This window comes from Trypanosoma conorhini, assembly GCF_003719485.1.
Source record: "Trypanosoma conorhini strain 025E chromosome Unknown Tco_14.4_contig_00051, whole genome shotgun sequence".
Lineage (NCBI taxonomy): Eukaryota > Euglenozoa > Kinetoplastea > Trypanosomatida > Trypanosomatidae > Trypanosoma > Trypanosoma conorhini.
In genome coordinates this window covers 39640-52568 of record NW_021704138.1, presented here as the reverse complement: position 1 = coordinate 52568, position 12929 = coordinate 39640, and the positions used below count along the sequence as shown (strand labels likewise).

General features: G+C 60.7%; 6 protein-coding genes across 6 annotated transcripts, besides 13 other annotated features; all 6 read right to left on the bottom strand.

Moving 5' to 3' along the window:
* Positions 1 to 65: 65 nt before the first annotated feature.
* Positions 66 to 86: a microsatellite.
* Positions 87 to 284: 198 nt separating this feature from the next.
* Positions 285 to 303: a microsatellite.
* A 5-nt stretch (positions 304 to 308) lies between these two features.
* On the bottom strand, positions 309 to 2105 carry Tco025E_01534 (transferase; the record flags this gene model as incomplete). Its single annotated transcript, XM_029368472.1, has 1 exon — positions 309 to 2105. One exon carries the CDS (start codon positions 2103 to 2105, stop codon positions 309 to 311), a length of 1797 nt encoding a protein of 598 aa, XP_029231432.1.
* Positions 2106 to 2138: 33 nt separating this feature from the next.
* Positions 2139 to 2203: a microsatellite.
* A 173-nt stretch (positions 2204 to 2376) lies between these two features.
* Positions 2377 to 2414: a microsatellite.
* Positions 2415 to 2549: 135 nt separating this feature from the next.
* Tco025E_01533 (uncharacterized protein) lies at positions 2550 to 4055 on the bottom strand (the record flags this gene model as incomplete). Its single annotated transcript, XM_029368471.1, has 1 exon — positions 2550 to 4055. One exon carries the CDS (start codon positions 4053 to 4055, stop codon positions 2550 to 2552), a length of 1506 nt encoding a protein of 501 aa, XP_029231431.1.
* Positions 4056 to 4113: 58 nt separating this feature from the next.
* Positions 4114 to 4138: a microsatellite.
* A 280-nt stretch (positions 4139 to 4418) lies between these two features.
* Tco025E_01532 (dehydrogenase-like protein) lies at positions 4419 to 5540 on the bottom strand (the record flags this gene model as incomplete). The annotated part of the gene is made up of 1 exon (XM_029368470.1): positions 4419 to 5540. One exon carries the CDS (start codon positions 5538 to 5540, stop codon positions 4419 to 4421), a length of 1122 nt encoding a protein of 373 aa, XP_029231430.1.
* A 292-nt stretch (positions 5541 to 5832) lies between these two features.
* Positions 5833 to 5854: a microsatellite.
* Positions 5855 to 6132: 278 nt separating this feature from the next.
* Positions 6133 to 6164: a microsatellite.
* Positions 6165 to 6587: 423 nt separating this feature from the next.
* Positions 6588 to 6614: a microsatellite.
* Positions 6615 to 7312: 698 nt separating this feature from the next.
* Positions 7313 to 7350: a microsatellite.
* A 696-nt stretch (positions 7351 to 8046) lies between these two features.
* Positions 8047 to 9279, bottom strand: Tco025E_01531 (2OG-Fe(II) oxygenase; the record flags this gene model as incomplete). The annotated part of the gene is made up of 1 exon (XM_029368469.1): positions 8047 to 9279. One exon carries the CDS (start codon positions 9277 to 9279, stop codon positions 8047 to 8049), a length of 1233 nt encoding a protein of 410 aa, XP_029231429.1.
* Position 9280: 1 nt separating this feature from the next.
* Positions 9281 to 9339: a sequence feature (GA-rich).
* Positions 9340 to 10020: 681 nt separating this feature from the next.
* Positions 10021 to 11583, bottom strand: Tco025E_01530 (uncharacterized protein; the record flags this gene model as incomplete). The annotated part of the gene is made up of 1 exon (XM_029368468.1): positions 10021 to 11583. The coding sequence occupies one exon, from the start codon at positions 11581 to 11583 to the stop codon at positions 10021 to 10023; it is 1563 nt and encodes a 520-aa protein (XP_029231428.1).
* A 205-nt stretch (positions 11584 to 11788) lies between these two features.
* Positions 11789 to 11813: a microsatellite.
* A 227-nt stretch (positions 11814 to 12040) lies between these two features.
* Positions 12041 to 12083: a microsatellite.
* A 112-nt stretch (positions 12084 to 12195) lies between these two features.
* Positions 12196 to 12672, bottom strand: Tco025E_01529 (uncharacterized protein; the record flags this gene model as incomplete). Its single annotated transcript, XM_029368467.1, has 1 exon — positions 12196 to 12672. One exon carries the CDS (start codon positions 12670 to 12672, stop codon positions 12196 to 12198), a length of 477 nt encoding a protein of 158 aa, XP_029231427.1.
* Positions 12673 to 12861: 189 nt separating this feature from the next.
* Positions 12862 to 12911: a microsatellite.
* Positions 12912 to 12929: the final 18 nt, after the last annotated feature.

The following is a 12929-nucleotide window of genomic DNA, read 5'->3' as shown; positions in this document are numbered from 1 at the left end:
AATAATCTTTTGCATCTCCGTTTTTCTTCCTTTTACATTCTTCACTTCACTCACGTGCGGAAAACATGTATATATATATATATATACAGCACACAGTCCATTTTTGACTTGAAGTATCGCACGGCAACACACGGTGAGAGTGTGAGCGAAGACGCAGATGGAGCAGGGGGAGGTGGGCAGCGCGGCAAAGATGGCGCAGAAGGCGATGGACGCATCCACCAAAGTCTGCGCAGTTGCCCGTCCCGCCCTTCAACAACACTGTTTTTTTTTGTCACAGTCGTGGGGTATGTGTGTGTGTGTGTGCAGTGTCATGGGCAAAGCTCGCCGTAGTCATCTAGCGCCGGCCTTACGGACGTCATTTCGACCGAACAACAGGACTCAGCGCCCTGCGGCGAAGCGGGCTCGTGGACTGTGCCCCCGCCAGTCTGCTGCTCCGGCAACGCCGCGGCGAGCTCGCATGGGGTATCGGGTGCGCCCTCGTACAGGGCGTACATGCTGCTACGGAATTCCACGAGCGAGAGCGCGTTAGCCTTGCTACTCTCGCACGGGTGACGCAGCAGCAAGCCGCGCTGGCAGAGGCCCCGCATCTCCGCCGGGAGGCCCGCTGGAATCACGCTGCCCACGGGGACACTCACCTTCACAAACGGCAGGCCGTCGGCCGCGTCGTCAGCCGCGGCAGCGGTATTGTCGCGGGCGTCCTCCGCCGCGTTGAAGACGCACGCGGCGAGGTCCGCCTGCCGCTCCAGGAGGCGGTACGGGGGCTCGTTGCGGACGAGCGCAAGGAAGAGCTGCGTGAGGACGTAGCTGACCGGGCTGGCGGCGTGCGGGTGCGGCAGCCAGCGGCTGAACGGGCCGCCCTCAACGTACACCGGCGGGGCGTACATGACGGCGAAGTCCCCGAAGTCCGGCAGCTGCACTTCCCGCGCCTCCCCCGCGCGGGAAATGGGACGGAAAAAAGTGTTCGACGGCGACACCGCAAGCCAGGCCGCGGCCAGCTCAAACGGCACCTGCATCTCATCCATCAGAATATAATGCAGCGCGTCCGCCACCTGAAGGGTGACACCGACGGCCTCGCGAATCGTAAAGCGTCGACGCTGCACGAACAGAATTTCGTGCAGGGAGCGGTAGACCACCGCACCCGTGCCGTGGGGGTTGCCGTCCACGGCAGCCTGCGCCGTGGGCGCGGTGACATCCTCCATGATGATTCCGAGTGCCGGCGTGGGTGTCGCAGAGGCCGAAGAGACGTCCCCGTCGTGTGGCGACATTTTCTCCGTGAAGGCTCCAATAAAGGGAACGAGATTTGGGTGCGACCAAGTGACGCGGGTAGCCATATCCTGCACAAAGATCATGACGTTTTCGGGGGAGATGCGCTGCCCACCCACCTCCTCAAGTTCATGCAGCACCACCGCCTTGCCCCTGTAGCGGTACCCGCTGTGCACATCAAACACCAGATGCGCATTCCTCGACGGTGCCGCCTCCCTGCATGTGGCACCGTTGGGCGGCGTGAGCTCCTCGAATGGCACTTTCCAGCCACCCAACTGGTGCCGACGGAAGACGTGAATCACCTGCTCCACCGTCAGCCCAGACGCCTGCAGCGAGGACCCTTCACGAGCGTTCGTGACGCAGGGCGTCGGGAGGCACGCGCCGCCCTGCACGAGCCCCACGTAGATGGCGGCGTTTTCCACCTCATCCTCGCCGATGGCGGCCTTGTGCTCCGCCGTCCACGAGGCCGTGGAGTGCAGCCGCCAGACCCTCTTGATGCGCTCAAAGAGCCCGGTGAAGACGGCGACGCAGGTAAAGTGGCTCAGCAGTAGCGTCTTCCACCCCTCAGTCCACATCCGCCGCACCAGCAGGTCGGCCGCGGCAAAGACTGTTAGCAGCTGCAGCGACGGCGACGCGTCGGCAAGGCGCGACAGGGTGTGAAAGATGTGTTGCAGGCGAAGGGCGACCAGCGCACACTGCGCTCGATTGATGCATGCCGCCGGCGCGCCCTGCTGGATCTGGCGCATGTGCCTCTCAAGTGCCTTTGTACGAGCCGGGCCGGTGGCCGCGTAGCTCATCGCATTCGCCGCCGTCACACTCCCAGTCCCGCCATCGGTTATCATCGCGCCCGATGGCACCCAAGCGAGAGCGAAGGAAACAACAACAACAACAACACACACACACAGACAGACACAGGAAGAAAAGAAAACTAAAAAAAAAAGACGGAAAAAAAACCACCCACGTGCACAAAATTCCTTTTCCCCTATTACTTTTGTGTGCCTTTTGCGAGAGCGACAGACGGGCAACGGCATGTAAAGAGGGAAGCCCAAACACGCATGCATAGATGCATGCAAAGAGAATGAAGTACACGGCCCGATACGGTCCCACGCCTCCCACACACCTCCTCAGCAACACACAGAGACACACACACAGAAAGCAGATTATTATTATTATTTTTTTTTTCGCGGGTGTGTCGAAAATAAAAATACTGGACTTTGAACGCCATCATTGGCACGGCGTTTTTTGGGGAAATAATAATATACTGGCGGAGTTCCACGTCAAGCGGCTTACAGTCGCAGCGGCGGACAACTGAAGAAAGCCTCTGCAGGCTCAAGGTAGGAATGGGGATCGATGCCCAGAGGAGAAACGGCCTTGGACTCACTTCCGCCCTCATCATTGGAGAGACCACGCGTGAGAGATGAAACCCCCCTCTCTCTACTCCTCGGTAGTGACAAGGCAGGGGCTGCCGTGCGCGGCAAGAGGTCCCGGGCAATGTGATGGACATAATCCTTGCCAGCTGGAGCACAGGACTTGTCGTGCCGCAGCATCCGCTCGATGGAGTCCTCCCACATTACCGGAGCAGCGCGGTTGGCCTCACGCGGTGGGGTGGCTGGCGTGTTCCCGCGGGCCGAACCACCGCCCTCGCCGTGATGGAAGCCCTTCGCCACTTGCGCCGGCGAGAGGAGGGGGCGGCGGCCTGACCACCGCGACACCGCACCCGAAGGCGTCGCGGCCTTTTCCCGCACGGACTCCTCGTCCCCGGCCACGAAGAGGCAAGAAGGCGCCAAGGGAGAGGAGCAGGAGGGCGAGGGAGATAAAACGCGTGGCGAGTGACCCGACGCCTCTGGTGGTCGTGGATGCCGCTGCGCCGCGTCACTCCGGCTGGCCGTGGGGTCCGCAGGCACGTTGCGGCGGACTGGCGGTGGGCGCCTGCACGCGAGCTGGTGGCAAGGGAGCATGTGCTCGATGAGCCCGCGCGGGTCACCCACCTCCGCCCACACCGCGGCGTACGGAAGTCGTGGCATATCCGCAGGCGGGGGCGACGCCGGTGGGGCGGCGGCCGGCAACCGCACGAGGCCAAAGTCGCGGTGGACGCGCACAAAGTCCGAGCCTGTGGCCGGCAGCGGAGACGCGGGCAGCGTCCCACTCGCCGCGGCCACGGTGCTCCCGGCGGCGACGGCGGAAAGAATTCCCAGGAAGACGCGCTGAATCGCAAGCGGGGACTCATTCTCCGGCACAAGGCGGAGGAGCACGTCCGCCCCACTCGGGACGCGGGCAATGCCAGAACCCAGCGGAGACTCACGCAGCCGCACCCACACCCACGCGTCTTGAATGACGCCCACGGCAGCCACATCCGTCACGGGCACACGGCGCAGCAGGTTGGCCTCCGTGTCGCAAAGGTACAGCGTCGTCCACGTCACCATCACAACAGCCCGGGTCGTGCACGCGGGGTGTTGCTGCCGTGGCGACGCCTCTTGCACAGTGCCACCGTCGTCGTTGTGACTGTCATCCGGCCACCCTGGCCTGCGGGTTGTGCGGCGCGGCAAAGGTTTCCCGCGGGGACTGAGTGAAGCGGTGCCGCCTCCCCCACCACAGTTGTTGGCCTCGGCGGCAGACGCCGCCGCGATGGCGAGCTCCACCTCAGCCAGGAAGTACACGCACGCGATGCCATCGTCCTGCTCCAAGAGCGCCTGAAAGGCGCCATGGCGGCAGCTGGGCAGCCACCTGTAGTCGGCAAGCACCAGAGAGGTGGCGCACTCAACGGGGTCCGGCCAGCGCGTGCTTGCCGCCATTTGCCGCTCGCGCGCAGACTTCCACGAGACTGCCTTGACGCCGCCGCCGCGGCGCGCCTGTGTGTGTGTGTGTGTGTGTGTGTCCCGCAGCGGCTCCTGCAACCTTCTCCGAGGCACGCGGCAGAAGACGCAGGCGCCAGGCCAATAAACACCACCCCGAGCGCAACAATTTGGGCAGGAAGAAGAGTGCGAGAGATAACACCCAACAAGCCCGCAGAGAGACAGCGGGGTCACTCACGTGGTTCAACGGCCAAATGGCGCGAGAAAAAAAAAGAAAAAAAATTAACGTCCTCCACAGCCGGCCTCTTAAGATTCAGCCAAGCGGTGTAAAGAAGCTCGCCCTCACGCCTTCCTCCCTCGTCGCTAGTAAAAGTCCTCTTCGCCAAACTCAACGGGCTGAGCAACGGCGGTTGCCGCCGCCGTCGTGCTCTGAGTTACCGCCGCATTTTGCCCCGCGGCGTCGTCGCCCTCCGGCCGCGTCGCACGGCGGCTGCGCAGCTCCACCTCCCCCGCCTGAACGTAGTGCACCACAGCGGCGATATCGCGATCGCCCATCCCCGCATCAGAGGCGGCCGCCAGTGAACGAAGCGCCGTGTCCAAGACGGGGAAGGGCTCATCGACTTCTGCGCCTTCTGCCGCGGCGGCCGTCGGCGTTCGCTTCGGCAGGGACGCATCAAGGAGAGCGAGGTCCTCTAGCAATCGGTCAACGCTGGCGGTGGAGGTCGGCGGGGCCTTGTCGGGGTTGCGCACCAGGTCCTGCAGCAACGCCGCGTTGCGGCGCAGCATCGTACTCGAGCCCCACGAGGCATCCAGCACCTGGACGAGTTTGTTTTGATCCTCCACGCCCAGTCGGTGCGCCATGAGCAGCGCCTCGGCGGCCGCCGCGTTGTGCGAGGCGACAAGGGCCTGCGTAATCATCTTGGTCGCCGACCCACTGCCGCTGGCGCCCATGTGATGGACGTTGTCGGCGTACATGTGAAATATCGGCAGCATCTTTTGAAACGACTCTGCGTGGCCGCCAACCATCAGCACCAGCTGGCCGTTAAAGCAGGCGCGCGGGCTGCCGCTCATCGGGGCGTCCAGAAAGTACGCACCCCGCCTCTCGGCCTCGTACGCGCACTCGCGAGACGTCTCAATGTCCACCGTGGTGTGATCCACTATGATCTGGCCCTTGCGTGCGTTGCGAAGGAGTGCCTCGTCGTCCTCCAAAAGGGCATGCCGTGCCGCATGCACGTCAGCCAACACCAGCAGCATCACATCGCACCACTTCGTCATGGTCGCATAGCGATCATGGATGCGCATGGCACACGAAGCGCCATCCACCGAAAGGTCGTCGCAGACGCGGCGAGCCTTGCTGAGCGTGCGGCTGTGTATCTGGAGGTACATCGCGCTGCGGGCCTTGAAGCCGAGGTTGCGGGCGATGGGGACGCCCATGTTGCCCATGCCCACCACGCCGACGTTCAGTGAACGCTTGATCGCCGCCATCGCTCACACCAGCAGGGCGGCGTCCTCCCCGGAATGCCTCAAATTCCCTCTGCGGGAGAAAAATGTCCCAGCCTGTGCCCCACTCACAACGTAAAAAGTGTCCGCTTCATGCATGAGGAGAAGAGAGAAAAGGCACAAGTGATCGCAAAAAAAAAAAGACACCGGGAGTGGCGGCAGCCGAGAACAAAATCCCCCGCGTCCCCCGGAAAAAAACGGGGGAGTCAAAACAGGGACGCGTGAAGGCCGCACCGCGCCCTCCCTGTGGGGACAACGCAAAACAACAACGAAAACAATACATATATATATATATATATCGGCGAAGCACCCACGAACACGGACAGAATGCGTGGGGCGAGAGCGAGTGTGTGCAGATGGATGAGGCCGTCCTGACGCACATTTCATTAAATATTTCGGACCGACCACCCCCCAACACACATGCAGCAACCCGCCTTTCCCCCGCTCGTCTCCCTCCCCGCCCTCAGTGGCCGGAAACAAGCGCACGCCACACACGCCTCATCCTGCACCGCCACCCCAATTGCCAGGCCGGCAGGGAAGGAGGGAGGGAAGGGGAAATAAAATACGTTTTCATTTTTCGTCGTTGTCGTCGTCGTCGTCGTCGTCTTCTTACTCCTGCCTGCATTTCTTCTTACGTAATCCTCCTCGCCTCCTCACGATGGTATATATATATATATACGCGTACAGATGCTGCGCGCGCGTGCTCCCGCAGTCAACACCCGTCATTTGCCTACGCCTTCAGTGCGGCTATGCGCCCAGGATGACGTTGTTGATGGGGATGAAGATGACCTTGACGAAGAAGCCTAGGAAGCCCATGATAACAAACCCCATCAGCGTCGCCATGCCCGCCGTGGTGAACTCGCTGTAGTTCGGCTTCTGGCACTTGCGCACGAGCATGCGGCTGTTGCGGGCGAATGCCGTGATGGGGTGAAAGACGGTCTCGTCGAGAAAGTCCATGGCTTTGCCGCGCTGCTTCCCTCGTGCTGGCTGGTGCTTGGTCTACCGACGCGGGTGCCTAACAACGGACGCACACCTTAGCCTTGCCTTGCCTTGCCTTGCGCAAACTCTCCTGCGGCGTCACCGATGCAGACGGGCAAAAAACAAAACAAAACAAAGTGATGATAACAGGGGCATAGAAAAGAAGAAGGGACGGTACATGCATGCATGCATATATACATATATACAGTTTTATTCCGCGCCCTGCTTTCCTTCCCCCTCCACGGTGTCAAGCTGCGTTCGGCGGCCGCCGCGGCCTCCCGCCACGGTGGCGAGGACGCAGGCGTGCGGGTGGTGAAGCGCGGCGGCAACCGCGTGTCTCCCTCGCCTCCCCCGCCGTCACCAAAAAGCGTCGCAACACACACAAGAAAGGAACAAATAAATATTGAAAAGGAAATGGTGCAAGTAATAGCAACAAGACGAAAAACACGAGAGCAAACAGACCTCCTCCCCCCTCACCGCCAGCACCGCCTCAGCCTCACACTCTCCGTGCACCCGTGCGTGTGTTGAAGGGAGAGGAGGACGGGGGCCGAAGGGGCCCCAATGAGAAAATTTTTCTTCCTGCCCTGTTGTTGCTCTCCCTTCTGGATGCATGCATTGTTGCCTTCGGCCCTTCCGCGCGCCTTCACCGTCAGCTCGTTCCTTTTCGTGGCACCGGTGGACTCGCGTGGAACAGACTCCTTTTCCCACACACACACCCCACGCGCGCGTGGAGCCAAACGGGGGATCGCAAGCAGAGCCCCTCTTCCTGCTTGGCTTGTCCCTCCCGCACGCCCCACCACCACACCCGGCCGCCCGCTCTCTATGACGTCTATGCTGTGCGCACGGCTCGCATACACGCAGACATACACACCCACACATGTACTTCAATCAACGTGTGTGCATCTCCGATGAAACAACAAGGACAAAATCACTCCCCCCCTTTTTTTCCCCCATTACTGAAGCGAATGTATCCTTCCTTTTTGTTTTATTTTTTTTTCATTGCCTTTTGACTGCTTTTGTTGTTGCTGTGACCACCTGATTTCAATTACCCCTCCACTTCCTCCTTTTTCCTTCACTGGATAATGCATTAGCAGGCACCATAGCGACACGCACACATGGAGCCGCATCCGTCATAAATGGCATCGCCCCAAGTGTGTAGGATGCAGGCACGTGCATATTGCACCTGTCTTCCTACCATGATTCCTCTCCTCCTTTTGTTACCTTTACAATTGCAGCGGGCTCCTGAAACAAACAAAAAAAACATTTCACGTCGCGCTGTGCGCTCTCCTCATCGCCTTCCTTACCCCCATTCCCTCCTTGGCCGTCGGTGCCACCTGCGAGCCCCTCAAACCCGCCTACTCCACGTCTATAAATGCACCAAAGAACCCTCGCCCTTATCTACTTACCCATTTTTTTCTCTCCTCTTCTTTTACGTACTCCTTTCCTCTATAACATCCCGCGGCCCCCGCCTCCTGCGGAGAGACGCTCTGACAGGCGCTGCCTCGTCCTTGCCTCACTGGGAGGTTGGCATCAGATCCCCGGCGTAGAACTCCTCCTGGGCGTCCAGCGCGTCGGTCTCATCCTGCTGCAGCAGCGGCTCCACATTCGCGTCGTGGTTGGGCAGGCAGAAGAAGACCACGCTGCAGCGGCTGCGGCCCTCCTTCACGTTTCGCACGCGGTGTGGTGTGGCCTCCAGCAGTCCGCCGGTCCATTTTTCCAGGAACATGCCCGCGTTGACGAGCAGCGCGTCGTTGAGGACAGGCACGGCGACGTACTTTTCCTCCTCGTCGTCCCACACCTCGAGCCCGCCGAGGGCGTCCTGCGCTAGGAGGGTGATGGTGCTCAGGTCCTTGTGTGTGTCGAGGCGGACGGTCACGTCTCCGCTTGCCTCCGCCGCACCTTCCTTCAGCAGGGGCTGGGCGAGGGCGCCTTTGCGGCGCAGCACTTTTGCCCCATGCGGGTTTGCGGCGGAGCGCGCGTTTTTAATCTCCACACCGTTATTCATGCGCGTCACCTGCCCAAGCTGCGGGTAGTACTTTGCCTGCAGGTCAAAGTCCAGCTTGTTGTGAAAGGGGGTGAAGAAGTCGAGGTCGTAGCCGCTCTCCGGGTCCGGACCGCCCTGCGGATTCGATGGGCGCACGCCTAATCCGCAGCTGATGTGCCGCAGCACGTCCAGTGAGACCTCGGCGCAGAGGTCGTAGTAGGCCAACATCATCTCGCGGTAGTCGGCCATGAAGGTGTCGGTGCTGGGGCTGCCCGTGTCGACGTGGGGGCGGTTAAGCAGCACCTGCCAGGGCGTCTGTCGGCTAATGAGCGGCTTGTACTCCTCCTCGCTCCAGCCGCTCAGTTTGTAGTACGCCTCGCGCAATTCCGCCGGGGCCTCCACCTCGCGACCGATGGAGAAGCACTCAATGGCGTCATCCAGCCCACTGGCGCCGACGTAGCGGTAGTAGCCACGAAACCCGGAGGGCGTCTTGATGCTCTCCAGCTCGTACGGCGAGAGAGGCATGAGGGGCGGCTGCTGCTGCGCGGCGACGGCGGTGCCCACGATGTAGCGTTCAAAGAAGATGCGGTTGTCGCGGTGAAGCTGATCCAAGATTTCCTTTTGAATGAATGGGTGCTGCACGTAGCAGTAGCCGTGCAACTGGAGCGACTCCAGGAGGGCGTTGCTAGCCGTCTCCGTCACGTTCTCCGCCCCACGGCCTATCTTGACGAGCGTTGAGAGGCGGCATAGCGTGCGACGCATCCTTCCCTGCTCTTTTTCTTCCTCTTCCTTTACTGCGCCTCGGCCTCACCCCTTTCCCCTCCGGTCGGCAGGAGTGTTTGTGGCGACGGTGGCGTGTGTGTGGCTGCGCTTCCCAGCACGCGCCGCTACTCAAGAATTAAAAAAAAAACTCTCCTGCTCGCCGTCTCCTCGCCGCCTTGCAGTTCAAACTCTGCTCTAGTCGCCCGTGCGTGTCCGCCGCCAGGCGGAGCCCAGTCGCGCGAAAAACAAACAAACAAAAAGAAGACGATGATGACAGAGGCCGGACGCCCACGCAGGCGGGGCAAAGGTAAAGAGAGCCACACACAGAGAAAGAGACAGGCGGGCGGGCGGGGGGCAACGATCATTCCAGTGCTACCCCCACGCACGCCGCCAGGAAGAGGGAGAGAGATACATAGGTATAAAATGTGTTCATTGAGGCGTCCCCCGAGCTGTGGAGAGCGACACCGAGAAGAAGAAGAAGGAATCATTTAAATTTTTTGTTTTAAAAAAAGGTAAAATAAATGGCGGTCCAATAGAGAAGAATAAAACAATTCAGCAAAGGAAAAAATCAGAGTAATAATAAAAAAAAGGGTCAGTGGGCGGAGGCATCCGACATTTCTACATACTCCACATGTGTACATGTTTGCGTCTCAACTAACGCGCGGCAGCAAGCAAAGCCAGCGAAGCAACCGGGAGGTGCTTCGTTACACGCTTGCGTGAGGGTCTCGCGAGGACAAACCATTACGGCATTTCCACCGGTGGGAGTTGCTTTTGTGGTGCCCGCCTCGGTTTGTCCAACAACGCGGCACGATACTCAAGCAAGTTGCGCTCGACCACTGCCATGAGACGCCCCTGCTCCTCCAGCAAGGCGTCATAGTCCACGGCGGATTCACAAAAGTCCCGCCTGCACTTTGGCGGCAGTGGCAACGATTCCTCGCGTGTTTCGTAGCGATACAGCAGCTCGGCCCCCTGTTCCCCACCGACGGCAGCTGCAAGCTCCCTCAACTGGTCACCCCAGTGGTGCGAGTAGAAGCGGTAGTTGTGCACCGCCTCAGCCATGCGTTCGTCAAGCAGCTGACTGGGGAGGGCGCGGTGCAACTCGTTGGGCGCCTTGGCGTCCCAGTACAGGAGCCCGCTAAGCGCGTCCCGCTCGCGAAGGTCACCATTCGCAAGCGATTCAATTGTAAAGCGCGGGGGTGACTCCTGCTGCTGCAACACCAACTCGCCGCCCTCAGGGAGCTGCTGCAACTCCGCACAGTTGCCCTCGCCATCGGTGTTGAGGCCGTCTGCCGACGCCGAGTGCGTTCGGGCGGCCAGCTCCATCCGCCCCTGGTGATCCTTTGCCGCAATGACGTTGGTGTCGGCGAAGGAGTTCACTAGGTGTGCGGGGATATCCACCGGGGGCCGTTTGAACTGGCTCGCCAATTCCGCGGCGTATCGCTGATAGCCCGCCGCGGCCCTCATCAGCTCTTTTTCGTGGCTCTGCAGCATCTTTTCATATTGCTGCGAGGCGCCGGCGGTCCACTCGTGAGGCGGGGGCCTTCCGTACATTGCCGCGTAAGACGATGGCGACGCTCGGCCTGTCGTGGGCCGCGACGTTGGTGGTGGCGAAGGCGCCGTTTCAGCCACCACCGGCACACCGTCGCTCCCCACCTCCGGCTCCGCAAGCGAGCAGCGTACAAGCAAGGAAAGCATCGATGGGGCCCTGGAGGGAAGCTCCACCTCATCCTCAAGTTGAAGCTCTACGGGGTGTGGCCCGTCGGGGTCAACTCTCTTTTCCAGCAGCTTCCTGATTCTTTCGGTGTACAGTTCAAACTCCGTTTGCACCCGCAGCAGCTCCTCACTCCGGCGTAGCAGCAGCTGCCCGTAGGCATTCAGCGCCACTGGGGCCACTTTACATGGGCCACCCTGCGCCGCAGGGGGCGCTCCCGCCTCCTCCTGCTGCTCCTCTTGCATGTGCACCTCCTCCTGCTGCTCCTCTTGCATGTGGATCTCCTGCTGCTGCTGCTCCTCTTGCATGTGCACCTCCTGCTGCTGCTGCTCCTCTTGCGTGTACACCTCCTGCTGCTGCTGCTGTCCCTTTTCTTCTTCCTGCGGCTTCTCCCCGTGGCGGAACGAATCTCGTTGTCTTGGCAACCCCTCCGCCTCCTCCGGCGTGTAGGTGGAGAGTACGACAGATGCCAGGTTGCTTACATCGCACGGGTGCGCAGAGGCCCCATCACCGTTGTTGTCAGCGCCAACGCAGGAGCCGCCGACGTCCGGGGCCACGCCCAGCGGAGGCATGGTGTTCATGTTATGCGCCATTAAATGTAAAACAAGTACAACTTCGTTTGATTTTTAGTTCTTCTCCCTTTTCTGTACTTTAACGGCACACTTGTTTTAGTTTGGTTTCTCCCTCGTTCTCTGACCGCCTGTGTGCTTCGGCCCCCGGCTGTAGTGGGGGAAGGGTGCAGGAAAGGCGGGAAGAAGAAGCCATGAACAACTCCAAGGCAAAGCCACGACCACTACGGCAGCAGCAGCAGCAGCAGCAGAGCGAATACTGCGGGCGTGAAACGCATACGCGTCGCTTTTACTGGCTCTGCTTCACTTGTCTAGGGACAATGGCCTGCCCCTCCCCCCTCCTCTCCCGCTTCTCGTGATCCCCCTCGAGGGGCTGGGCGAGTGCAGAGGCCTCGGTGCCGCTTCGCCTTCGTCACCCGCCCGCCGGTCTCCCGCCGTCGCCCCACGGCGTCATTGCGCAACCAACACCTCTTCCCGCCCAACCGCAACAGCCCAGAGACAGGCACACACACACACGCACACACCTTCCTCTCTCCCTCCATCTCTGCCCCTCGCCCTCAGCAGACGCCTTCTCGTCCTCCCGCCTCCATGGACTTTTGCTGGGCGGAGGGTGTCCGCGGCCGCGCCCCCCGCTCCTCACCAGCGCCGCATCACGTACGTGTTCCAGTACTCCTTTGCCATCTGGGTGTAGTTGATCTTCGCCATCTCGAGGAAGCCCATCTTGTGGAGGTTCAGCCGCGGCCGGGCCTCTGGGAACCGCCGCTTCGCCCCGTCCGCGGCTAAAAAGCGGAACATTGCCAAACTGCGCTCGCTGGTCTGCACGGCGATGGCGATTTGCTCCGGGTCGCGCAGCTCCGCCCCTTCGCGGAACTTTTGACGAATGATGATGACGAATCGCTCATTCATCTGCGCGTGCTCGTTCAACTCACACAGCGCGGAGGGCGGGCACAAGACGGCGAGCTTAAGCCACTGCCTGTACGCGCGACACACGCGGTAAGGGTGGGGGATGCCAGGGAGGTTTGTGCCCGCCTGCGCAATGATGTCCGCGGCCACAGGGGTCACCAGCGCCTTGCTGCCCACGGCAGCACGACAGACGCCAGACGCACGCAGCATACCACTGCCCCAAAGAGAAGGCTCCCCACCAGCCACCGCTGCTGCCGCCTTCGTATCAGGGGGTTTTCCTTTACGGACACACAAACAGAAACGGAGAGTTGTGTACGTGCGACGCCTTACCTTCTGTTGTGGCAGCACGCACGCACACACAGAAATTTTGACTCGGTGCGCAGCGTGCAAATGGAACGGCACAACAACAACAAAAAAAGAAGAAGAAAGCAAAAATAAAAAATAAAAATTCGATGCATACACGCAGA